Source organism: Notothenia rossii (assembly GCF_949606895.1).
Source record: "Notothenia rossii genome assembly, chromosome: 4".
Lineage (NCBI taxonomy): Eukaryota > Metazoa > Chordata > Actinopteri > Perciformes > Nototheniidae > Notothenia > Notothenia rossii.
This window is the reverse complement of record NC_136902.1, coordinates 82333220-82358396: the sequence shown is the minus strand read 5'-3', so window position 1 is coordinate 82358396 and position 25177 is coordinate 82333220. Positions and strand designations below refer to the sequence as shown.

Genomic DNA, 25177 nt, shown 5'->3' with positions numbered 1-25177 from the left:
GAGTGGACAAGTTGCTGTTAGCTGACAGTGAGGCATGTACATGTCCATCAAAGTGACCACGCCCTAATTTATGCAAAGACTTTAAGACCTAGTATAAATAAAAGGGTCGTGTTAGAAAACAATTCACTCACAGATTCATAATCATGAAGGTGGAATCTAACTATATCGAAAATAATATTTATTGCATCCATGGGTAGAAACATGTTTTTTTCTGCTGTAAAGTTGGGCATTTTAACATGGGGGTCTTTGGAAATTGCTCCTTTCTGCAGTGAGTCCCTAGCGGCCAGTCTATGAACTGCAGTGTGTTGCACTTCCGTATTGGCGTCCCGGCTGTTCCCCAGAGTTTGCCGCTTGGTCTCATCACATGGCATATGTCTCGTCTGAGAGGGTGCAGTTCTGACGGAGAGCACCAGAACGCCGCTCCGGCACTTCCAGAAATTGCAGTACCCATAAGGAGCCGTACACATGCCGCAGTTTTTTGCGTGGCTGTGTCTTTAGTTGAAAGCCCAGTGGCGATCTGTTCATCTGTCGTACTGATCATACAGTCAATAACTTTGTTGTTATTAGCATCTGGTTAGCTAGCTATGCTAACGAATATAAGAAGCTTTTTCTACAACCAGTGAGGTAAAGGCACATCTTTATATTGTAGAGACTCTGATAGGATGCTGAGGGTGTCACTCAGGTATCCCCCGTCTCTCTGCCAATCACAGAGCTGCACAGTGATGCTGGTCTCGGTGCAGTCCTGTGGTTGGGGGAGCAGACGGGGAAGGGCGGGGAAGTTGTGACGTAGACACTGTTATATATATAGATATGTGTGGGAGTTAGCGGAGAGTGTGTAAGGTGGAAACCCCAAGCTGTACCTGTACCTGTACCTGTATTCCTATAAGCTAAGAAGAGTTATTAAAGCCTAATAACTTGAAGCCTGTTTCCGACTCCATCTGTGAACGTTACAATATGATCATTATAGTTATAAAAAAATAAGAGAATAAAGTAAACAGGTATAAAATACTATATGACAGTAACGAAAAAGTTGTTATTAATAAACAAGAATACAGTTTGAAAGGAGAGTGATTTGTAAAATATCCATAAAGAAAGAAAACAGTTCTGTTTCATATGGATGTTGAGAGATGTATCCATAGATCCATGCTTTTAACTTCAACATTTTAAAAATCTTCCCGGGGGAGCATGCCCCCCGGACCCCCCTAGAGGAGGTTAGGTCCCCCCACTTAAATCATGTCCACATCGATAGGATACTAAATACATTTGTACACATATTGTGTCCATATCTTTCTGTTGTGGTGGTCATGCCACACCGTGCACGTGAATGCATACGCGAGTCATGGTAAAATATCTGGATTAAGAGGTTGCTTTTTCTTTGCACAGCATGAAAGAAAGCCTAAATGAATGAGCGGTGATTTCATTATTTTTAAGCAGACGTTGAGTTCAATCATTTGTACGGCCCTCGGAGGATGTTGAAAAAATTGCTACATAAATATAGAAACATACTACAGACACATTGGCATTGGATTACATTATTGTGTAAAGTAAATAACTAATACAAAGTACATGATCTGACTACTTCCTTCACCTCTGCCATTGAGAGCCATAAGGAGGCCATTAGGAACTTTATTTTGAAAAGCTGGATGGTCCACTTCTAGTAAGCCTGGTGGGCTTTACGCTGGTTAGGTTCAGACTGCTGTCAGTGACTGGGTGTTGGACGGAGAGGCCAAATGATCCAGGGAACGGGGAGACGAGTCCAGCACAGCATGGACTGCTGCCCGCCATAGTTAGTTCAGCTTTTATTTTATTTTTTACAGTTTAGCGTGATTATCGGGTGAACGTTTTAGTTTTGTCTCGCCGCTGTGGGAAAAATACGACAATGGATCGAGTGAAAAGCTCCATGCAGCAAGTACCCAACGCTATCCCCAAAGTGATCCGCCGGACTGGGGCAAACAGCCTGGAGCTGGAGAAGGAAAACTTTGAGAGAGGCCAGGTATGGAGCACAGTTGTCACATTAAAGTAATGATAGCTTGATTTTCTATAAATCGTTGAATGAAGACCCTGGCTTTGAGCCACTTTTAAGGTGGGTGGGGGATAGTAGTCATGTCGGGATGTTTTCTGTCTGCTCTTAATCGCACTATGCGTTTCGAGATGTTGTCTCTAGTCCAGATTGCAGCTAAGGATCCTAAAAAAAAAACCACATCAACCACATTTTGCTGGAATTCCTTCGTTTTTTATACTTTACTGTTTTTACATTTGATCCAGGTAATGAGTTGTTCCAGTGTTGTTCTCCCTGAGTGTGTCTGGGATCAGCAGAGATACCAATGAGTCCACTGTACAACAAAAGAGCTGTTGAAATGTAGGTCAATGGCCTTTTGAATTATAACTGCTATCTGCAGAATAAACCAGACAAGAGGGAGGAGAGCTGAAGCTTTGTGGAGCTATGTCATGTATGATAGGCTGTCATTGCCTTCTGTAGGCCTTCAGTCATGGGATGATGGTATGACCAAGATGAGATCCAAAAAGGAGATGGACTATGGACTTTTTCTTTTTTTGGTTTGTTGTGCTTAGTTTTCCACCATGACTGCTGATGAATAATGAATGCTGTGTATCTTCCAGAGCTACATCTGACTTTGCATGAAGTGCTCTCCCAGTGAGCATATGTATGTACATTATGTAGGCTGCTGCTGTGCTGTGATCCTGCTGCTTCCTGCCTGGTGGTCTTCCCTCCCCTCTCCCCAGACCAGGCACAGGGGAGGGAAGTGGGGGCAGAAAGTAGGTCAGATGAATCAAGGCAGCACCAACTGTTGTGGTAGTGTGGCAACGTGCTTCTCCTTGCTAAATTGAACAGTATGTATTTGGCCTTTCTGGGTCTGGGTACCCCCACTCTCAGTACCCCACGTCTCTCTCATCCGTGACAGTAGCAGCATGGATTAGTTGCTGGGAGAATGCATGGCTTTATGTGAGCCAAGTCTGGTCACTACTGTCGGTCACTGAAAGGCTCCTGATATCACACATCCTCTGTCTGGAAGTGTGTCAAAGGTGTCCAGGTCACAGCACAATACATTTTAGGGCTGAACAACTATGTGTTTAAATGAAATGTGAATAATGATGCAAATATAACCCTTCCCATCAGTGTCTTGAATCACATTGTAATTGCATAACAAAAAAACGGATTAATTCCTTATAGATTCACATTCGTTTTTTAAGGTCTGATAACATATGTTGTGGCAATGTCTCTTTCAAACGAGGGTGAAAATATTCATGAAAAAAAAATCCAAGTTTGAATCGCTGATATTTATGTTCCAAAAGCATGAGCGATATGTTCCAAAAGCATGAGCGATTCAGCTGTTTTGTTCCTGATTCCAATGACAAAAGCTTTCTCTTCTGTAATGCTGTGATTGAGGAGAGTGCTTCTGTAGCTTTTTACTGTTAGTTTCCTTTTTTCACGTGCAGTTGATTTTTGACATGAGGGATCCAGAGCAGGCGGTGTAGGATTCAATGAATCTGCTGTCTACTTTACAGGGATCAGCGAGAGATAATCACATCTGATCTGTTGTGCTGTAAAGCTGCCTAAATCTGCTGGGTGGCTGGCTTTCACCTCCTGTCTGCCCGCATATCTGCCTGTCTGCATGTCTCCAGCCATCTCTTTTCAGCAATAATGTACAGTGAAAGCCTAGTCTTTTGATTCTTTTTTTTTTGGTTGGACGGAACACTTAGAAAATCAACTTCTAGAGATATTGAAGTTGGGAGCTATTGGTATGTGATAACCAAATAGTAGCGGAATAACCTTTATATATATATATATATTTATATATATAAATTCGACTTGTGGAGTAATTGATAGTTTTGGTTTGAGTGAACTGAGATTTATTTAATAGATATGTCTTTTTTTTTTTTAAGCTGAATGACATAAGAAACTTGTGAACATGGTATGGTAATCTGTTAAAGTGGTGATTTTATAGTCTTCATGATCTTTCTAAAATGTAAGTTTTTCATTAGTTGCTAAAATAGTATGATTGTTCATCCACTAAAAGTTTCTTTAATTGAGGACAGCCCTTTGCATGTGTGTAGAAATCACTCAGCAGTATGACAGTACAAAGGGTGAGTAGATCATACAGTCTGTCTTTCAACATGCAACCTGAATTCAATGTTCCACAGTTACAAGTATATGAATACACAGTAAGCAGTGTGCACTGCAGACAGCAGGGTCGCCTACTTTAAATCCCTAGTTATGTAAAACGCTGATTCTGGGAAGTGCTCGCCTATCTCTCTGTTGAGTTGGGTAAACAACCAGGGTGTGTTCAAAATCATGTCTGTCATAGTGTCCACACGGGGTTATAAAAAGAAAGAACCATAGCAGCCGGATAGCACACAACTCTTGCTTTTAATGACATGTTTGGACTCATAATAGCAGCTGACTCTTTAATTTAGAGTTTAGGGGATTTAATCTGTGGTCTGTTTGTCTCAAACTTGTTTTAGTCTTCTATTGTGTTCTCAAAGAAGTAAAAACAAACAATAAGTAAATAACAAGCTAGGACTAAACACTGCGTACAGTATGTTGTAATCTTTATCTTAAGGCTCTAAAATGTCAGAGATGCCAACTCCATCATAGATTGTGGAACTATTTCCAAGCTGTCACAGGCCATGGGAGGTTTTTCATTTGGAAGCTGGTGTAGGTAGTAATCTCTGGACCCATACGAACCATAATTAGTACTTGTGGAAAACTTCAGGGGCACCAGTCTCTCAGCTGGGACATATGCAGCCTGAGCCCATCAGCCACACCACATTGTATGTTACTTACTGAAGGCCTTAAAATAAGAACAGCTGCCAGCCACCTCCTTCTCATTTATTTGTCGCCACGGATGCAACTCTTCCTATTTGTATCTTTATTTGACAAAATGCACTTTTGGCAGTTGATGTGAATGTACAGTATAGTATAGTCACTCATTAAACTGTCATTATGGTTTGTCGAGATAGCAATTCTGCTATATTAGAGTAGCAGAAACTCTCAAACCATTCAGGTTATCCAACCATTTGAACCATTGATGGATAGAGAGTGTGTTCAGACATTAATTAAATAAATTAATAGACATTATTTAATAGGTATGCTCAATCAAGGCATGTCAGCTGCCCATAAAGGGTTGAATATAAACATTAACCATTTCTGCATGCAACACAAACTGTTGGCTAAGGATGTGCAACAAGTATGTATGGAGTGGGGAGGTTCCATAAAGAAATCTATTTCTCATATTTTAGTCTGTCTTTTAGGATATAGGCCTGTCAGTCTTTCAGCCTCGTTCATTGGACTTAAAAAGAGGCAACATTCGGATTGAAGCTTCTTATATTTTTTGCCCGTAGGAACAGTGCGTTTGTTTGCACCTCACCTGGCTGTAACAAGGTTGCAGCTCAGATTAAGCGTAGTTTTCATTCTTTATTTTTTTTCAAATAGCTACATAATGCTGCTATTTTTTATTTATTAATTCAGTCAATGTCTTATTGAGTTCGAGCAGAAATATGTAAAGCATTTTTACTCATTTAGAGTAGGAGTAATATCATGTTAATTCCAATACAGTACAGACTTGATGTGCTCTGCTATTCAAAATAAATACCCTTATATAGCAGTATTGCCAAAAGGAGTTATGAATATCAGATATTGGTAAAAATACAATATTGTGCATCCCTTAGCTAAAGATTTAATCTGTTTATTCAATACTTTTTAGCAAACCTTTTCAACTTTGCCTGTGTGCTTTTTTACGCACCCTCTATTTCAACACATGATGTTTAGGTGTGAGAGCTGACATAATGTGTGCTCAATCGGAATACTTTAGAAAATGTAAATGATAATTTCCGTCTTATCAAATAAATAGATCACTCCAAAACTCCTTACCGCTTAGCAACTGCAGAAGTAACCATTGTTGGACATGTACCCCCAACCTTGATTGGTGTACACAGTATGTGTGAACCTGCATTGATGGACACCCCTCGTCCCCTCGCCCTGCACCCTCTTTTAGTGCTGTTTGGTGGCCTGGCAGCTGTGGAATTCAGGGGAGGAGTGGGGCCTGGCCCTCGGGCACAAGCAGGGCTCAGCAGGGCGCCCATAGACAATAATCTATTAACCACCCCGTCTCTCTGCCTCTCTTTCTCCACTGTCTTTGTCTTTCTCCTTGCCTTGTTGTCCTCCCCTCCATTGCTCATTGTCTTGAGTGTTCCTTTGCTTCTTTTTTACATCCTGCAATTAAAAATGCAAGGAAGTTATGAAGGGATATCCACATACATGCAGTACACTCACAGACGAGCATGCAAGCATGAAAGCGAGACCATTAAAAGCACTGAGGCAGCAGAAACAGCAGGCGGTGGTTTGTGGCCTCATTGCACTGACTGGCTGTGGAATAATAGAGCTGGACATGAGTGGCAGGTCAGTAAGTGGAACAAAGTGCACCGATGAGTTCCTGGCGGCATTAACAATGGCTTTGATATACAGATTGTTTTGGAGTTCTCGTCTATGTTTTACAGGACAGTAAAGCGGAAAGGGAGCGAGACAGAGATGGAGTTTTACTTTTTGTTTCACATGCACCAAAGGTCAAAAGTCAGACTGAAACCTACATCGTGGATGTGAGCACATGGTATGCAAATTAGCCTGCTGCAACATGAGCGGCCTCATTTCAAATAATCATTTGAATACAATACATTCCTCAGTCATGTACAATCTGCAGGGACTATGGCTGAACGATATGGCAGAAATAAATATATCACTAATGTGCATATTTTACAATTATAAGTTGTGTCAAAACACTTTGTAATGACATTTGAAGGGATACATTTTGTATGGCCAAAATAGGTAGGGCTGTCCTCGACTAAAGACATTTTAGTCAAAAAAGACCAAAACTAGTACATTTATTGATTGAGAGGGTAAACCCCCTGAAATAAGGACAGAGGACACACGCAGAAATGTGTCATCTAGAAGTCCGAGACAAAGAATCCTATAGCATGTACAGATGGTAGAAACATGTGTACAAAATGCTGGATCAGCTTTTTATTAAGGTTTTGCATTTTTATACACACAGGCTGCCTAAGGAACTACACAACCTTAGTCAGTCTGTCAAGTGTTTGGGGAAGAGAGATCTATGGACTTTAACCCCTGTGCTCCACACACACCATGTTTGGGTTCAAAGGACATTAATGTGGATCACTTTTATTACTGCAATTACCTTTTTAAAGTTATACCTAATAGAACAAATAATGGTATTAGGGGTATCAGCTGAATATCCCAAATACATGTCTGGTGCCACAGTTAGGAATTGGCACATTTCCTTTAGACAGTAATATCTTTCTCTTATAACAAATGTGTTGGGTATTGACACTTTAATTCTACCTGGACTTTCACTATCAAATCTCTCTGTTGCTGTTAAACACTGAAAATCATCCAACATAAAAGAGTGTGTGACGTCAACCTTTTTACCTGAAGAAATGGTATGATCATTAGTTGTTTCCAGCCTAAATGGGCAACTTCATCCACAAACCTAATTTTCATTTGTCTCAGTGAAGATGTGTCATTAATGCTTCATCAGATTTTTGAGAACCTAATTGGAATGTGAAGATTTTAACCATCATTTAAAATGACATATTTTAAACTTTTATTAAAAAGGGGAAGGAGTTTGGAGTGTTTGACTGAGAAGCCAGGGAGAGACAGAGTGGGACCGCTGTATGTGAGAAATGCTCTGTGAGGCTGCCGCCCTCACAACGATGGGCCCACGCCGTACCAGGAAGGGAAGAGACTCTGTGGAAAAGAGCCAGTATTGTCTGGAGACAGACAGTTTATGTTGAGCAGCCTGGAGTTTTAATGCGCAGCCCTGATGGTATAATGAGTAGCATATTGATTATTGTGGCTGGCCTGGCCTCGGTCGATCAGCTGATGTCCTGTGATTGTATAGAGAAGCTTTGGACTGAATTTAAACTTGGTGAGGGCTACATAACAAATGTAAAACAACTACTTTGGATGACAAAACCTTATTCAGCTGTTACTCCTTATAATAATAAAATATTTAATCTTTCAAGCTTTATCCTTCACTTAAAACCCCCCAAAATATGAACACATTATGTATCAAGTTGCTGCTATTAGAATGTTAATTTTCACATGTGCAGTGTAATACACATCAATTTTGTTCTGGTTATTTAAATAAACACTCTTTGAACACTTTATTAGCTAAACCTTTACAGTTGAATTGACCTTTTAGAAAAACCTGTAATGGTCCCTTTTTGTATACACACACACTTAGAGGTGTCAATGAAACTAGTGGTGGTTTCGAACTGGACAGCATTTCATTGAAATGTGTTGTTAGCATTTTTTTTATCAAAAGAGGTATACAGAATGTAGTATATACAATTATCCAATTTGGGATCAACAAATCACATCTTATCTTAACTTGGATCTAATATATTATAGCAATGATTGTCAACCCTGAGCACTTGTAAGCATTTGTCCGTCCACATCTCATGTCATATCCTTTCTCACAGTAACTCCAGGAAATGTCCCAGACAATCGTCAGCATAATACTGTGTGTGTGAAGGCATCCAGCATGCAGGGTAAACAACAAATGATGTGGGTGATAGTTATAAACTTACCACCTCCATGCGGAATACAATGGTCTCTAGGGGTTGAAGAAGTGGGAGGAAAAGTGTAAGGCACTTGTTTGTCTGTGGCTGGGTTCCACATTTGCTAAATATCTTTTAAAACTATATTAGTGAATACATAAGTGTCTTCTGTTCAACAATTATAATACAATTGGTTACAAAAAGGTCTGATAGCACTCTAGCTATAAAGGTAAATAAATTGGATTAGTGCATTCATTATTTACAACAATGTTGAAACTGAAGCTGCTACATTTTTATTCAGCTATCAAAGAGTCATAAGAAGATCGGTGAATCAGCCTTTGTAAACTACACCCCAAAACTGTGGAACATGTTACCCAACAATATTAGGGAAGCCAATACGTTAGGCATTTTTATCTCTTTACCAAAGCATCTGACTGATTTTACACTATTATACTTCGCTATTCTCTGTGATTGACATTGCACTATTTCTCTATGTTTTATTCTCCATGTTTTTATTTTTAATTTTTTTATCTCACTTTATGCTTTGCTCTTGCTGCTTATTTTACACTGATTTTATGTCTTATTTCTTACTGATGTAAAGCACTTTGAACTGCAATCCCCTGTATGAAAGGTGCTATACAAATAAAGTTATTATTATTATTAATAATATTATTATCAACTGTTTTCATTTTTAATCTACACATTTTCCTACATGTCCAAGTGTCTTCTGTGACAAATGCATTTAATGTTAACTTTAGTAAAACATGTACTTGCGTGATGCACATGGTTCACATCAAATTGAAGGTTGACAGTCTCAGGAAAACCAGATGGGGGCATCAGTTACCTAGAATTGCTCTCACGACGGAAGCTGAGCTTTCCCTCCTTTGCACCTTTAAAGCATACTCATTTCAAGGCTTCATGTGTTCATAAGCATAATATTACCCCACACACACACACACACACACACACACACACACACACACACACACACACACACACACACACACACACACACACACACACACACACACACACACACACACACACACACACACACACACACACACACACACACACACACACACACACACACACACACACACACACACACACACACACACACACACACACACCAAAATATGACTCAAAGGCAGAGGTGGGAGAGGTAGTCAGAACTTGTACTTGAGTAAAAGTAGTACCAGAGTGTAGGAATACTCTGTTACAAGTAAAAGTCCTGCATTCAAAAGGTTACTCAAGTAAAAGTACAACAGTTTTGACATCAAAATATACTTAAAGTATCAAAAGTAAAAGTACTTATTATACAAAGTGGTCAATTTCGGAATCATATTTATTATATGTTTTTATTATAGTCATTGATGCATCAAAGTGTTATCGAAGCTGGTAAAGGTGCAGCTAGTTTTAATGACTTTGTATACTGCAGGCCAGGTAGCTTGTGAATTTACTCCAGGTGTAGCTAAAGTCTTATTAAAGAGTTGATAATATTTCACATCATTAATCCATATATGCAAAGTAATTAAAGGTAACAAATAAATGTAGTGGTGTCAAAGTACACGATTTACCTCTGAATTGTAGTGGAGTAGAAGTACAAAGTAGCATAACATTTAAATACTAAAGTAAAGTACAGGTATCTCAACATTTTACTTTAGTACAGTACTTGAGTAAATCTACTTAGTTACTTCCAACCTCTGCTCAAAGGTAATTCACATTTGAAACAGGCCTTCTTGCTTTGAAAAAGGGATTGCCTTACTTTAAACAGGTAATAGGTTGTGTCGTGTTTTTTTCTTTAACTAATATGTTTGTGTTGTGTTACAACCATAGCCACTTGTTTCACATATTCTGTTTGTGTGGTGTCTCCAGAAGAGGATGCAAAGGGGTCTGTAACACCTTGTCTTGCAAATGACCCTTTAATCAATGACAATATTGGCGACATACTTGCATCAGTGTTTTTAATGGTGAAGTAGTTGTAATAATTTGTCTTCTGCTGGAGGTCAGGTCAATCAACAGATAGATCACACCACCCCCTGGTAAAGGTAGCAAGAGAGGAAATGCAGCTGTTTTTTCATTTCCTTGACTTCACCTCCCCTTCTATAGGACCCCCACCAGTCCCCGGACCCCAGTTTTGGAACCACCGGTTTTAAGCCATCCCTCTCTGCAGGCTCCATGCTACTATTGTCTGACAAGAGAGCGGGCTATTTGCAAAATAAAGGTCGCCTACTACCCCACGTCTTAGCCTCTATGTGGGCTGATGCATAGAGGCAGGCTGGGTTTCACCTTGCAGCGGGAAGGAGTGGGGTTTATCAGCGGTACTCCTGTTGTGTTTTCCCCGCGGACAGCTTCTGCTTCTCGGCGGTCGGATGCTGGAAGTCCTCCCCGATAAGAGAGCACGTAGGGCTCGCAGAGAAAAAGAAAACAGGGACGCGGAAGGAAGGAGAGACAGGGGAGCATTTTAATACCAAATCGGGACACATGTTGAGCTAACAGCCCGCTCCACCTCCCCCTTCTCCTCCCCAATGCATTTGTTGCCTCAATCGCTTTCCCGTTACTAAATCGTTAGGATATCTGCTCTCCGGATCCACGGATCTTCACTCTGGGACGATCATGGATCTCAGTAAAATTGTAAGTGCTTAAGAACTGATTTGTTTTTTGTTATCTTCACCGACAGCAACAGATACACCGAGGCTTTGCATGTTTTTTGGAAGTAGAGGTGGGGGTGGTGTCCGAGAAGTCCTATTGCACACACACACGCACACACACACATGGGCCGATTACATGCAAGTTATGCCCTACGCACGCAGGGACTTGTTTGACGGTTATTGCAGCTAAATTGGTCTGTGGGAAGTTTGAATTTTATTGTGACGAAGAAGACATGAAGGTTTTAAAAAGCTATCCTTGAAGTGTGTCCACAGGGTCCTGGCTTAATGTGAGAACAGATTGAGTCCACTTAAATGTAGTGGAAATAATAGCCAGAATAAGACACTTGAGATCCCAGGCTTCTCTTTACTTACACTGTACAAAGACTGGTAAACAGGGCTGGTGTAACAATCATTACTTTATCTTATGTTGTGGAATACATTAAGGTTTGCAGCTTCTGGGTCTATTTTTGGGTCCAAGAAATGAAAATGTCTGAGATGTGCTCCTCTGTTGCCCAGAGCTTTCTTCTTTTCACGGCTCAGTGTCCAGCTGCAGGTTCAGTGGAAAAAAGTTCAGCAAAGCTTATATGTGCCATGAATCTCAATTACAGGTTGTATTGATGTCCAACCTTAAAGACAGTGTGTGTCTTTGTGTTACTATCAGCGTGTTACACATATTAAAGAGACACTAGCTATGCATTTAAAGTCGAAGAAGATGGTATATTGTGTAAATCACAAGTTTGACAGTAAAAAGAATACGTAAAGTTGTGTCAAGGCTAAACAAGCTCGAATCTTGCGTGCATTTATCTTCCTTTTGAGTGATGTGAATGATGCGATAGAGGCTAAAGTGTCCGGAGTGTACTGGAGCAGGTGCACCAAAGCAACAAGACTGGCCTTTCACTGCCAACATGGATGGATGGGTGTACTTTAAGTCCTTGTATAGTAGGTGTGGGGGAGGGTGGTTGATAAAAGCACACCAAGAGTCCTCTCTCCAATTCTCCTAAGCTAAAGGAAACTCTGAAAGTTGGTTTGGAAGAAAATGCGAAATAGAAACATTCAGATTAGCTCATTTTTAGAGGTACGGAAGCCAATCCATTTATTTTGATAACTAGAAAAGCAAAATCACTCTGATCTATGAAATAAAGCTTAGCTGCCCACATGAAGTCAGTGGCGGCATGTAGTGGGGGCATGTAGTGCAGACATGGTGTAGGTGGAGTGTTGGAAAATATCTTCCTGTGGATCTTCATTCAGTTGCACTTCACTGGTTATTTGAGACGAATCTCTTGATGTTATTTGGGAAACCGAATCAGAGAATCTAACACAGTTCTTCAAGGCTGTTATCCTTTCTATCGCTATGTTTTGGCCGTTTGGCATGAGGCAGGCTGGTATGAAAACAAAGTCCAAATAGACGCAGACTCTACATTCCCACGTTGTATATAAGTCCAGAGTTGCTTGCTGAGTTGCAAACATATTAACAATCCTTTTCCTTGTAATGGCAGTGAATTGTGAGTTTTTTTTAATTGTACCACAGTAGCAACAATAGTTGAGTTAACCTGCTGTATTAAGGCCTTAAGTAGGTGCACTGCACCTGTCGCATTTGCAGATGGAGTTATCTGAAAATGTAGCAGTCCAGATTTCTTACAAAACACTTCCAAGTTTCAACAATCTCTTAAGTGTCAGAAGAGAGATAAGCAGCACATGCTGTTGATACTGATTGTCACATTGTTACTTTAAGCTATACATGTAAAATACTTTTTCTAAGTTTTATAGACCGACAGAGAATACATTTGAACATAATTCATATAGAATTTGCTTAAAACTTGAGCTGTTGTTAGACAATATATCATAAAATGAATAGTTACCGGTAATCTGAGCCTTCAATGTAGAAGTAAACAGAAATGCATAGGTTTGGCTACAATGATGAAAAAAGGTTTATTTGTAATAAATGCAATTATTAAAACGTTGTAATATCAGTCTTTTGTATTGTTATATTGAAACCTTTACATTTTGCATAAGCACATGTACAGAAGAGAGAGCTGTTTTATCCACGATAGACATCCTTTCTTTTGCCTCATACTTTCAGTATAGTCTTTAATTATAAACATCTTTTTTTTAAACAAATTCACCGATTTGATCTGGCAGTTGTCAGTCAGACTGCAGGACCTACAAACACTTTAAACAGTTTGTTGGCTGCACAAGTTTTCCTGTTGTGGTTTGATTGGTGCCAGATCACAACATAAGCCATCATCAAGTCTTTAGCAAAACAAACAAACTCTGTGTGATGTGGAAGCGTGTTCGATGCTGGGGAGTAATGAGCAAGTGGGCTGAGGAGCCTCGCTGAGCTGCACAGATGTTCCTTTTATAACGTGTCCTCATGACATCACCGGTCCTGCAGGAAGTTGAGCTTTGGAGCCAAAGCTCCTTCACACGAGGCTGCAGAAAGCCTTCCTATTAGGAGAGGCCCATAAACCTGCCACAGGGGTGTGGGCCTGAGAGTTTAATTGTGTGTGTGTGTGTGTGTGTGTGTGTGTGTGTGTGTGTGTGTGTGTGTGTGTGTGTGTGTGTGTGTGTGTGTGTGTGTGTGTGTGTGTGTGTGTGTGTGTGTGTGTGTGTGTGTGTGTGTGTGTGTGTGTGTGTGTGTGTGTGTGTGTGTGTGTGTGTGTGTGTGTGTGTGTGTGTGTGTGTGTGTGTGTGTGTGTGTGTGTGTGTGTGTGTGTGTGTGTGTGTGTGTGTGTGTGTGTGTGTGTGTGTGTGTGTGTGTGTGTGTGTCTTTAACCAGCTGCTGCCCTGCACCGCTGCCCTCAGCAACAGAAGCCCGGTGCTCTGAAGTCACACATTGCAAATATCCTGAAGCTCTATGTCATGCCTTTTAATGGGCTCTTTAGGGACGGACTCATCCCGCTGGGCTTGTCTTTATCACCAAGTGTCGTGTTATTTATGGGATGGAAGATCCTCTGTGAATTCTGTGGAAAATAAGCTGCTTCTTACTGTCTGAGAGTCATCATTGGCCCGTCAGCCCTCATGATTGTGATAAGGCTGATAGATGCTGAGGCACCGTAGATGGGCAGGTTTCATTGTCACTTACCAGCAGAATTATTAATTTCAAAGCAGAATCTGTTCACTATGTTGATAATTGTGCAGATCAATATGCAGACTGCTTCACTTCCTCTTCCAATGATGCCTGTATAAAATGACCGCAGTGATTTCTAATTTCTCTTCTCACAGCTGTGTTTTTCCCTGTGTGCGTTCATGTACACAGGAAAAATAACTGCTCTAAAAAAGACCACCTTTTCCACCACCCTCCTCTCCTCAGTGCCAGCCGGGCTCCCTTTCATGAGGTGTCGAGTGAATGTTGTATGGGAGCGGAAGTTCACGTCAAAAGCAAAACAGAAAATGGTCTTTAAACAAGCAACACAGAAGGCTCTGTTCTTAGGAATGACCTTTGGAGTCGGGTGGAGTTACTTTTGGAACAATGTTTGGGCCCAAAACACTTTGCCATTTATCATCGAATTTTCTTAATGTGTTTTTTGTAAGAAAAAGTGCCATTGCATGGTGTGGAAGGATGTGTGTTTAAGTAAAACACACAGGCAGTGGCGAGGCTAGCTTTTGGTTTCAAGCATTTATTTTTGGTTATGCATCTTGAGTCGTAAGGGGAGTTGTATTAATTTCAAGTAAACAGGCATGTATTTTCAGTTGCTCAGACCTACCATTAGCATGAGACCCTTAAAGTGCACACACAATGTTAGCTTTAAGCAGTACGTGTTTGATCAAATAAAATACAGGTTCAATTACACACAAAATCTAAATGTATCATGGTGCCCACAACCACAAGCCTTGAACTGGATCATATAACTAGGTTATTCTAAAAGGGATTTCTGCAATGGTGAACCCACAGTCAATTATCAACGACATACACATATTGGAGACTTCATGGAGAACATAGTGGAGCATTTAGCAGCTAAAGAGCAAGGAGTTTCCCCAACGACTGATGTCTTTTAAAAAGATAGGATATGGACTTGAATTCATCAAATGACCAGAAACACATAAGCTGAAGTTGCTCCATATCTTCTGCATCTGTAAGTAGGACACTGTTAGTAAATGCACCTATATTGACGTTATATAACCAGGGCTGCACATAACTGGTGCGCCAAAAAAGGAGCACCGGATCATTTGAAAAAAGCGCATTTGCGCACCAACATTGAGAGAGACAGAATAGAAAAGAGAGAAGAGAGAGATATTTGCGAGTTGCGAGTTGCATAAGAACTGGTAAGACGCGTGAAGGGTCTGCTTCATGCGCTCCCTGCTGCGAGGCACGGGTGCGCACCACCCCCCCCCCCCCGTTGACATTTCGTGATACAGAGGGCTTCATACTCCACTAGCACCCCCCCCCCCAGAGGATGCGCACCAAGCAACATCTCCAGGTGCTCCTTTGAGAACCAGGGCAAAAAATGTGTGTAGGGCTGTATATATAACCTATGTTAAAACTTGTTGTGGCCCAAATCCTGTATTTTGTAGATTTAAAGTCAATAGGTTAATCAAATGAACTTAGAGGAGTTGTGTTTGTCTGTTTTTAAAGGATTTCAACTTGTTCCCAGATCTCAGCGATTACTTTGGCAGGTATGTTTGTACCCTTAACTGATTAGCCAGAATTACAAATGTAAGACCCAAGTTGTTATGTGTGGTGGTTTTCCTTAAAAACGACACCTGGAAGAGACTGGCAGGGAATGTGAGAGGGTAGAAGGAATGAAGTGTTCGGCTTGACTGACTCAGGCGCTGTCTGGGTCTACTGAGCAAGGTTCCTAGCTAAGGGGGGGGAGTTGAGGGACAGGGCATTTTTCAGCAGGCAGGCAGGAAATGGGCAGTGCAGGGTGTGCCAAGACAGGAAGCCTGACTGAGCGCCTGAATCCCTCCTCCCTACCACCGACCCACCACTACCACCACCCCCAGTGCGTCAGCCACAATGACCGAGCCTCCACCGCCCACCTCGGCATTACAGGGCTGCTGCATTCACAGACAGCCATGCGTGTTTCCTGTTTTCATTCCTGCCTCCCTCCCCTCACTGTATACTTGTCCCCATGTACGGTAAAGTCGCCGGACAAGTCTCAGCAGTGTTGCCACGTACCGCCATGACGGGCCATCTTGACAACCGTTCTTTTAAGCTTAAGTCGCAAGAAAAAGAGGGTTTGAAGTTCTCTGTTTCGTGGAAAGGGGAATCATTTACCAACAGATAGTGATAGAAAGTCAGAAAACAATATGAAGTACTTGCCTCTGTTAGGTTGAGTTAGTTTTCTAAGATAATTGATGGTTGTGAGACAAATATTGACGATGGAGGACTCTGCAGACTTAGGTACAAATGGTACCTGTTTCGTCCTATCTTTTTGGGCAGTGTGGGTAAAACCGTAAATCAACTTGTTAAAAAGTGACCACCACCATTTGTCAATGCCCAACCTGATAAAAAATAGCTTTTAACCAAACACATATTGAATTTACATGCATCTTAATTAGACAAAAGCAGCAGCTTCTAGTGAATGTTTACCAAAGTAGTTGCTCATTAATTTTCTGTAAACTGTTCCATCGATGGATGGACTAATCATTTCAGGTCTGAAAGTCTGAATCAGAAAACCGGAATACAAATCAAGGGAAGGAAATACTGCAAAAAACATTGGAAAACATGTATTAAGAGTAGTACCTAACCCATGACTGTTACATAGGTGCATAGGACATAGAGTGTTGTCTTTCTTTATAAGAGCATTGAAACAAGTCAGTCAGAAATATGACTTAACATGTGAAGCTAAAACTATAGCAAATTCTATCATGGGTGCTCCCTGCTTTGTGTCCTCCTCCCTCCGAATCTAAATAACTGGGGTCATATAATCATAGTACTGGAGCTCAGACCAGTCACTCCGTACTCAATCATCAGGGTCATACAAGGCCTCTCTGACCATGAGAATTTAAATCTGAGAACAAGTGTTTCCAAATGTTCCCCTCTTTCATTTAGCCCTTTAGTGGTTTTCCATAGTTATTTCCCATGATGGAACACTACTGGCCGCGGGGTTGTCTCATCATTAATGTTGATATGAAATGTGCCACAGTGAAGAGACAAAAATAACCAGCAGACGGTCTTTTCTCTGCTACCGTCATGGAGTGACTGTCCAATGATTCAATGACATATCGCCAGGACACAACTGCCGTGGCCTTCATTAATCCAAAGCTCTCGCAAACCTGTCAGAAGATTCTGGGAGGGCAAGTGAGTCGATGAGCGAGCGCTGTTTGATTTAGCAGGCAGAAGATGCTTCCTCTCCCTGGGCTCTGTGCACTGACCCTTCAGCGGACACAGCCAGGCTACCATCAGCATATCAATGCCCTGCCTTCTACACAAGGGCCGTTTGAGGCTTGCCAGGCTTAACTTAACAAGCTTTCAACACTGTATCAATAACACTTTGTTCGTAATCAAAGATGTGGCAACAAAGAAATGTTTCTCTAGAAACAAAGATGCAAATAGGAGATTTGTGTCCAGGTGTGGATTTATAGATTGAATCCTTATTATATCTCTTGGGGATTGTACTTTAAGTAAGGGAAGTTATGGATGAGGGTGGATGTTAAGGAGGAAAGGAGTTAAGGTTTCTGTCCACATTGACCTATTTAAGGAGGACTCCATCAGGGCAAATCTTTGCTCTTCATCCTCTATCACTCTGTCAGCTGTTCTTTGTGGCCGCACTGCGAGGAGCTAACAGGTCGTTGATGCATCGATGCCAGCAGCGAACGCCAGGAGTCCCAGGCAGCTGGCACTCTCATTCAACCCAAACACAAAGTACAAAGTCTCACTGTGGGCTAATTGGGTCATCCTCATGTGGGAGCTAGTTGCACTGGGAGATTTTTCCATCATCCCTTGGGATCGGGCGACTGTGGCTGCGAGGGAGTGTGGTCGTCTTCGAACCAGAAGATTGTGGGTTCGATCCCATAATGTGCAGTCAACATGTCGATGTAACCTTGGGCAAGATACTTAACCCTGAATATGTGTGTGTGATGGTGTGTGAATCCTAGAGCACTGCTTTGTATGAATGACTTGTGAACGGGTGAATGACTCGTAGTATGTACGAGCTTTAAGGGGTCGAAAAGAATCGATAAAGCGCTATATAAGTGTGGTCCATTTACCATCCCTTGAATTTTGCGTGAGAGGAAACTGTAAGAAAATAAAATGTTATGTGAAAGTTATTACATTAAAAATCAAATACTTTGAAACCTATCGTAATTTGAACTGTGTGACCCTTGATGAAATACGCAATATCATTTTTGTTGACAGTTTAACCACGGCTGTGACAGGAAATTACACTATTTACTGTTACTATATACATTACTATTTTGCTTATGCAAGGACAGAAGCCCCTAGCCCTTACGTGTAAATGGTTCATCAGCTGCGAAGATGAGATAAGAAAGGAAATGTAAATGTGTGATTTCTGCTGACAAACTTCGAACTCTTAAACAGGATGTAACATCTTAAAAAGCAGATCCCTTGTGGTGTTGATCAGAGGAAACTGTAGGTTTGACCGCAGTCTTTCTTCTGCACAGCCTGGGCAGTGAAACCCCTGCTGGGTTTGACCTTTACATTACTCACACACACACACACACACACACACACACACACACACACACACACACACACACACACACACACACACACACACACACACACACACACACACACACACACACACACACACACACACACACACACGGCTCTTGGTCGTGTGCTGAGGCAACAGGACAGGTGCTACACTTGTAGCTCCAGTGCTCATGTTTAATCAACATCATGCATGTTTAATGACGGAGGGGAAGCGTGGTCAGTCAGCCGTGTTTACAGCACCCGCTGTGTCTCCTCTTCATCAGCAGGCCTGCAAGCCGATTACAGGCTTGTGCATGATGTTTAATAATGTCATCCTGCCCTCTCTCACTTTGCTTTAGTGAACCACTGCTGTGACTTAGAATTCTTCTCACTCGTATATTAGATTTCTGAGGACATGAAACTTGTTTGTGTGGAGGATGCAGTCTATTGTCTGCTGTTGTTCAGACAAGACAGGAGCTGCATTTTAAACAAGATTGATTTACTCACATTTTGTTTCTACCTGTGTACTATGTGTGTTACTAAAACCTTTCCCGGACATTTTAGAAACAGTGACAGACACCTTTTATAATAAATCTGTGTTGGGTTTGTTCCAGTGACATTGATAGCTCCTACATTCCTCCTCTTCTTTCCTTAATCTGTGCCTCCTTCCCTTCCCAATGATCCTGGTTGCTCCTCCTCCTCCCCTGACAGCTCACATACTGGAAGAGAAGGAGCGTACGCAGGACATCTGTGGGAAGTGAGATTATGAAACAGGCCTCCCGTCCTCTGTTGACCCGGTCACCGCACTCAGGGGTCCATGATTACCATGCAAAGCATAGTGAAAAAATGCATGTTTGACTTTTTTTTTCTTGACTTCAGCATTTTTGAGTTGAGGGGCTGAGATGTATGGTGTTCTTTGTCTGAGTTTCCTCTCATGTGCAACGTGATATGTGATCCAGATGCCGCTTCAGAACACCTTGTTTTGAAAAGCATCTGAAACGGCTTAAACAATGTTGGCCTGGAATATTTTTCACATGTATTTCATCCCTGAGCTTTTCTGTTCTGCTGCCTAGCACAACTTCTATTGGACTTAGAAAAACAATAAGAGCAAGTACAGCAAGCATTACGGCTCTATGGGTGGCAGTGGCATTCTGCCGGACAACGCACCACTCGGGTCCAGAGTAAAATAACTCAACCGCTATTGGATTAATTGGCATGGAATAATTACTTTTAATCCAGTACTTGCATAGGTTTGGAAGTTGTGTTTGAGATCAAAATGACTTGACAGCTATTTGATAGATTACCATTACATTAGTGGATGTATCCTCTTGGGGAGTTACTTTACGTGTGAAAGGAAGTTGTATGAAGCCATTTGAGTCTCCATTGGAAGCTGAGTGAAGCCTAGTAAATTGCCTTGATTTGGTGTCACTTGAGTCAGTGTTTTGTTGGGGCTGTGTAGATTACAATTTGGTCTTTAAAAATCTGGAAGTGTGGAGTTATAAAGGAGTGAACTCACATTAGCTCTGGGCTCAATTAGCCGCTAAAAGTATAACACACCTGAATCTCCAAAAAATACGGTAGTAGAGTTGCATTATGGGTCATGCAGTCAGTGGCCTAAAGGTTTTAACAAGGCAATAATGTCTAGAATAAAAAGAAAAAAATTACCTCTGCCTTAAAAGGTTAAATAAATTCAGCACTGTTTTATACTTGTTATCCAGCGCCATATTTGCATCAGAGCTTTGATTTATGACCAAATGCCTGCCAAATGACATTGCCAGCATAGGGAACAAAGTTAGTACATTCTCAAAAATCTGCTAGCATAGTTTAAGCCTTTTTTTTTAATGGCATACCAGACAGTTTTCTCTATCAAAATAAACTCCACCTTTTAATAAAAAAGACGTTAGTTGGAACTAAAACACGAATGCTCAATGATGGTAATCCTTGTCATATCTTCCAACTCTGCAGCAGGAAAACACATCCATCAGAACTACTGATGTTGTATTTCATCCTGTAGATATCAAACACTACTACCACTGCTTTCTAATCTCATGACTCCTTAACTGTAGGATTCGTATAACTCAAGAGTGTTGAGTATTTCTGTAAGCCGAGTTGGGTGATACTTTAATTTGAGCTAAAGTTGGAAGAAGTTCATTTTTAGCCTGGCCAACATTCCTCAGTAGATTTCACAGCAGAGACAGATACTCCCCTGATCATCCACATGTGGGTATCTGCCGTTTGGTCGGGCCTGCATACAGTCTTAACCCGTTCCTCTGAAATGTGAATGTAGGCTTCTGAATTGGACATGGCTCTGGTTATGATTCCATAGACACAATTTACATGATTCATTATAATCTTCTGTTTTATGACACCAAATCCAAAAATAAAGTCAAAATGCAAACCCCCCCCCCCCCTTCCTCTAACATACACTTAACATGTTAGGCTAATTTAAGGTAGTGAGTGTGTTCTGCAGATAAAGAGACAGATGTTTGCTTCATCCTCAAAAGCAGAGAGGGGCTCGAGCCTCTCAGCTGATGCCTTGAATACTAACTCTGCAGAAAATAGGTCAAACACCCTTAACAGAAAGACGTTGCTCTTCTAGTTCCCCAGGTGGTTATTTAAGGAAAAAGCTACTTTCTAAAAAGAGGAAGGGTGGTTTTAAGTGAAACTCGCTAAAAATATTTTCCTGTATTTGCTGTGGAAATATCTGCTGACTGATTTGTGTTCTCCATTTCTCTCCTCTGCTCTCCTCTGCCCTTCCTTTCCTTCTCCTCTTCCCAGGCTGTCAGCATCAATAAGGCCATCAACACACAGGAGGTCGCTGTCAAAGAGAAGCATGCCAGGAATATCCTTACATTGTCAATGTGTGTGCGAAGTGTGTTTACCCTGATTTCCTTATGTGTGGAGCCGTTGCTTTGAGGGTAACGTTTGCGCAAGATCAAAACAACAAACTTGCTGTAGCCTCGTCATCTGCATGTGGCCCCGCTGCAGAGCTAATTTTGAGCTCTCAGACAGAGGGGAGTTCTGTTTAGAGGCTGCAGAGCCCCAGGGAGAGGAGAAACCTAATACAGAGGTTCATTATTTTAGTTTTATGACTTCAAAAAATAGATTCAGTAACAAATTAAGTGTGTATTTTCATAATTAAAACATGCAATTTGGCTTTTATAAGACACACTCTGCAGTGCAAACCCTTTTAATCATATTTTTAGTGAGGAAAGTAGACGCTTGTGCATCATCAGCACTTTATTTAACATAGAAACAGCACTTTGTTTAAACTGGTGATTGGTGTCTTAGAGAAGCAACCACTTTTAAACAAGAAATTCCAGTAAAAATGTAAAACTTATTGTTAAAACATGTATTTCATGTATTTGGATTGGTCAAGATTTTTTAAAAGTCATAATGATTATCAGAGTGACATTCCTAGCCAATGTAAATATCCCCTCTGTGGGACGAATAAAGGTATTCTGATTCTGATTCAGATTCTGAAGGAGGCAGGGAAATACAAAAGGACAAGATGATAAAATGTAACGTTTGATTTCACGACTCACCAGCAAAACTAATGGCCCGCAAAATAATTCACTGTGATCCTTGACCGGCCCCGGCACCCTGCATCTTGGGGACCCATCATGAGAAAGGGGCCCACACTTTCTGGGCAGCGGTCAACCGGCTGCCCCTCTCCAGCAACGCCGTGCTCTGCTGGAAGTTCTGCCACGTCTTCCACAAGCTGCTGCGAGACGGCCATCCCAGCGTACGTACAGATGACAAAGCTTTACCATTTCCACTCGTACACTCCTAACAGATCTGATCTCCTCTCTGTCTCTTGTGTTCACTACAGATCATTTTCCTCATGATTCATCATTTAGTTGAAATCACACCACATGTACATTCAGTTAATTATAACTGCTGACGAGTCCTGTTTTATGAACTAATGTCCCTGTCTCCTCTGCTGTCCCTGCAGGTGATAAAGGACTCCATGAGGAACAAGGCTGATCTAACTGATATGAGCCGGATGTGGGTAAGGACACAGAGAACATTATACAAATCACATCACGCAGTCACACTGAGGAGGATCTTATGCCATAGTTGAGCTTCTCTTCTGTGGACTCTGAAACTGATTGTGTCTTGTCAAAGGATGTCGATATTTAGAAAGACATTACATCAATATCATTAATAATGCTAAGGCCAGCCACCAGTGATATAGGCAGCATATCATTGTTTTTTTCTAAACCAGCCCCTGTATTGAATCAGCGACTAAAATGAATGTCAACTTGTATTGATCCTCTCCGTGTCGGGGGATTGGAGTGTAGACATAAGGATAATTGTTATTAAAAGAAGCTTGTACAGAGCAGAATTACGCTACAACCCTCCACTGTCCGTGTTACGACCATCAGATTACATGATGTGTTTCTCATCATCAGCCTAATGCTGTCTGAGTGACAGACATTGTAGCCTCTGATGAACAAAGCCATGTAAAAACATGCCAAGTGTGACAGTCAGAGCTCACAGCACAATGCCTGCCAGCTACACGATTTGACTAATAGACAGTAGTAGTATGAGATAGACTGTTAGCTTCTCTGTGGGAAATCTCTTATACCACCTGTTGTTAATTACATAACAGTATATAGTTATATTAGATATTACGTTGTGCTTACTTGTGTAACTTGTGTTATAGTAGCAATGTTGATTTCATGTATCATTGAGAATACATTTACAAGTATACAATTTTTAGGCCAAGAAAATAATATCAATACTGTGTGTGTAACCGTCTGTAGATACCTACACATGAGCTGCAAATTGAACTTGGTTTCGATATAACCTGTACAGACACAACACCCTTAAGCCACAAAATCTGAAGAGTCACTCTTCACCGGACGTTATGTGAGGGCCTGCTCTGCATTCCTGGGTGTTTTTCTATTACTCATTTTTTGCTGAAGTCACTAGGCAGGAGGATACAGGAAGTTTGGCCCCTGTGATCTGGGTTGTGGCCTCTCTTTTCCTCTTGTGTCATAACCACCCACACTCTCAGGCTCAAGGAAAAAGGAAGTGAAAAAGCAATTGGCCAAATGGCTGCTCCTATCAACTTTGTCCACACTCTGTGACCAGGCACATTTTCACACATGGTGATCTAAACAGAGATTTTAAATCGGTTTGGCAGCAGGAAGGGAGAATATGTTGGCTGTTGTGGTGTAACTCAGCTCCACAGTCTTTGCTCACATATGTATTTTGTGCTGCCTTCCGCCAAAGTGCCACAACGGGTTTTCTCAAAACTAAAAATGATTGATCTTTAAGTTTCCTTTAACCAGCAAACCTGCAAATCCTCCAGGAGGAGAACATTCGTTGTTATACCTTTGATCATGTCTCTCTTTATCTTCATGTCCCTTATCTCCCCCCTCTCTCTCCCCCCAGGGTCACCTGAGTGAAGGCTATGGGAAGCTGTGCAGCATCTACCTCAAACTGCTCATCACCAAAATGGAGTTCCACATCAAAGTGAGTCGGCCTGGCCTATAAAAATCCAGCGCCAGTCTCCCTCATCACTCATTATCTTTGTCTCAGACTCTCTTTTTAGTGCCAGCGTGTCTCTGCGGGTGGGAAAGCCTTTTACAGCAAATTCTGTCTTTAACACTAATGGCGTCTCAAGAATCTGTAATGAAGCCTTTTTATGAGACATCAGAGGAGAGCGGTGCAGGAAGGCAGAGTCAGTGCTATATCAGGAAGATATGGCTAATCTTTGCTCCGCTGAAGGCTAATTATCAGGGTGAGGGTTTTCTTAGACGGCAATTTGACATGAAGTAACATGGCAGTCAAAGGAGAAACACATGCATCAGCCTGCAGATCTGTAAGCCTCACTCTGCTGAGCTCACAGAGAAGGAAATGCTAAATCAGGGGTTTCAAACTCAATTTCATTGCGGGCCACATTCGCATTATGGTTGCACTCAAAGGGCCGGTTGTAACTTTAAGACTATATGAAAATACATATAAATATTTAATATATATAAAATAATGTATTATATTACATCATTGCCTCTGCATTGGATTATTATCGGATAGTAATAACTTCATAATTAACTACGTCTGAAAGCAGAAGTCTAGCAAATAATTGCAAGTCTCTTCAGTGAGAATGTCACAATGATTTAAAAAGAAAAGGCAAATTCTGAGAAAAAAAGTCACATTTGAGAAGCATTGTGCTCCATGTATGAGCTTCTTTAAAGCGTCATGTAGCCGTATAATAAACATATCATATTTTTTGCAAGCTCTTGTAGGGCCACATAAAATGAAGTCGCGGGCCGGATTTGGCCCCCGGGCCTTGAGTTTGACACCCCTGCACTAGATA

The 25177-nt window shown here is 41.3% G+C and overlaps 1 protein-coding gene across 2 annotated transcripts in view; it reads left to right on the top strand.

The window, feature by feature from the left end:
* The first annotated feature begins 1688 nt into the window (after positions 1 to 1688).
* hip1 (huntingtin interacting protein 1) overlaps positions 1689 to 25177 on the top strand; it is a 49177-nt gene continuing 25688 nt past the window's right edge. Inside the window, exons 1-5 of one of the 2 annotated variants that reach the window (XM_079673718.1) lie at positions 1689 to 1993; positions 21628 to 21691; positions 22452 to 22594; positions 22805 to 22861; positions 24253 to 24333. In XM_079673718.1, coding sequence (XP_079529844.1) covers positions 1880 to 1993; positions 21628 to 21691; positions 22452 to 22594; positions 22805 to 22861; positions 24253 to 24333 — 459 coding nt within the window. In that variant the 5' untranslated portion in view covers positions 1689 to 1879. Of the gene's footprint in view, positions 1994 to 10772; positions 11233 to 21627; positions 21692 to 22451; positions 22595 to 22804; positions 22862 to 24252; positions 24334 to 25177 lie in introns of those variants that run through there. The other variant, XM_079673719.1, reaches the window with a different exon arrangement.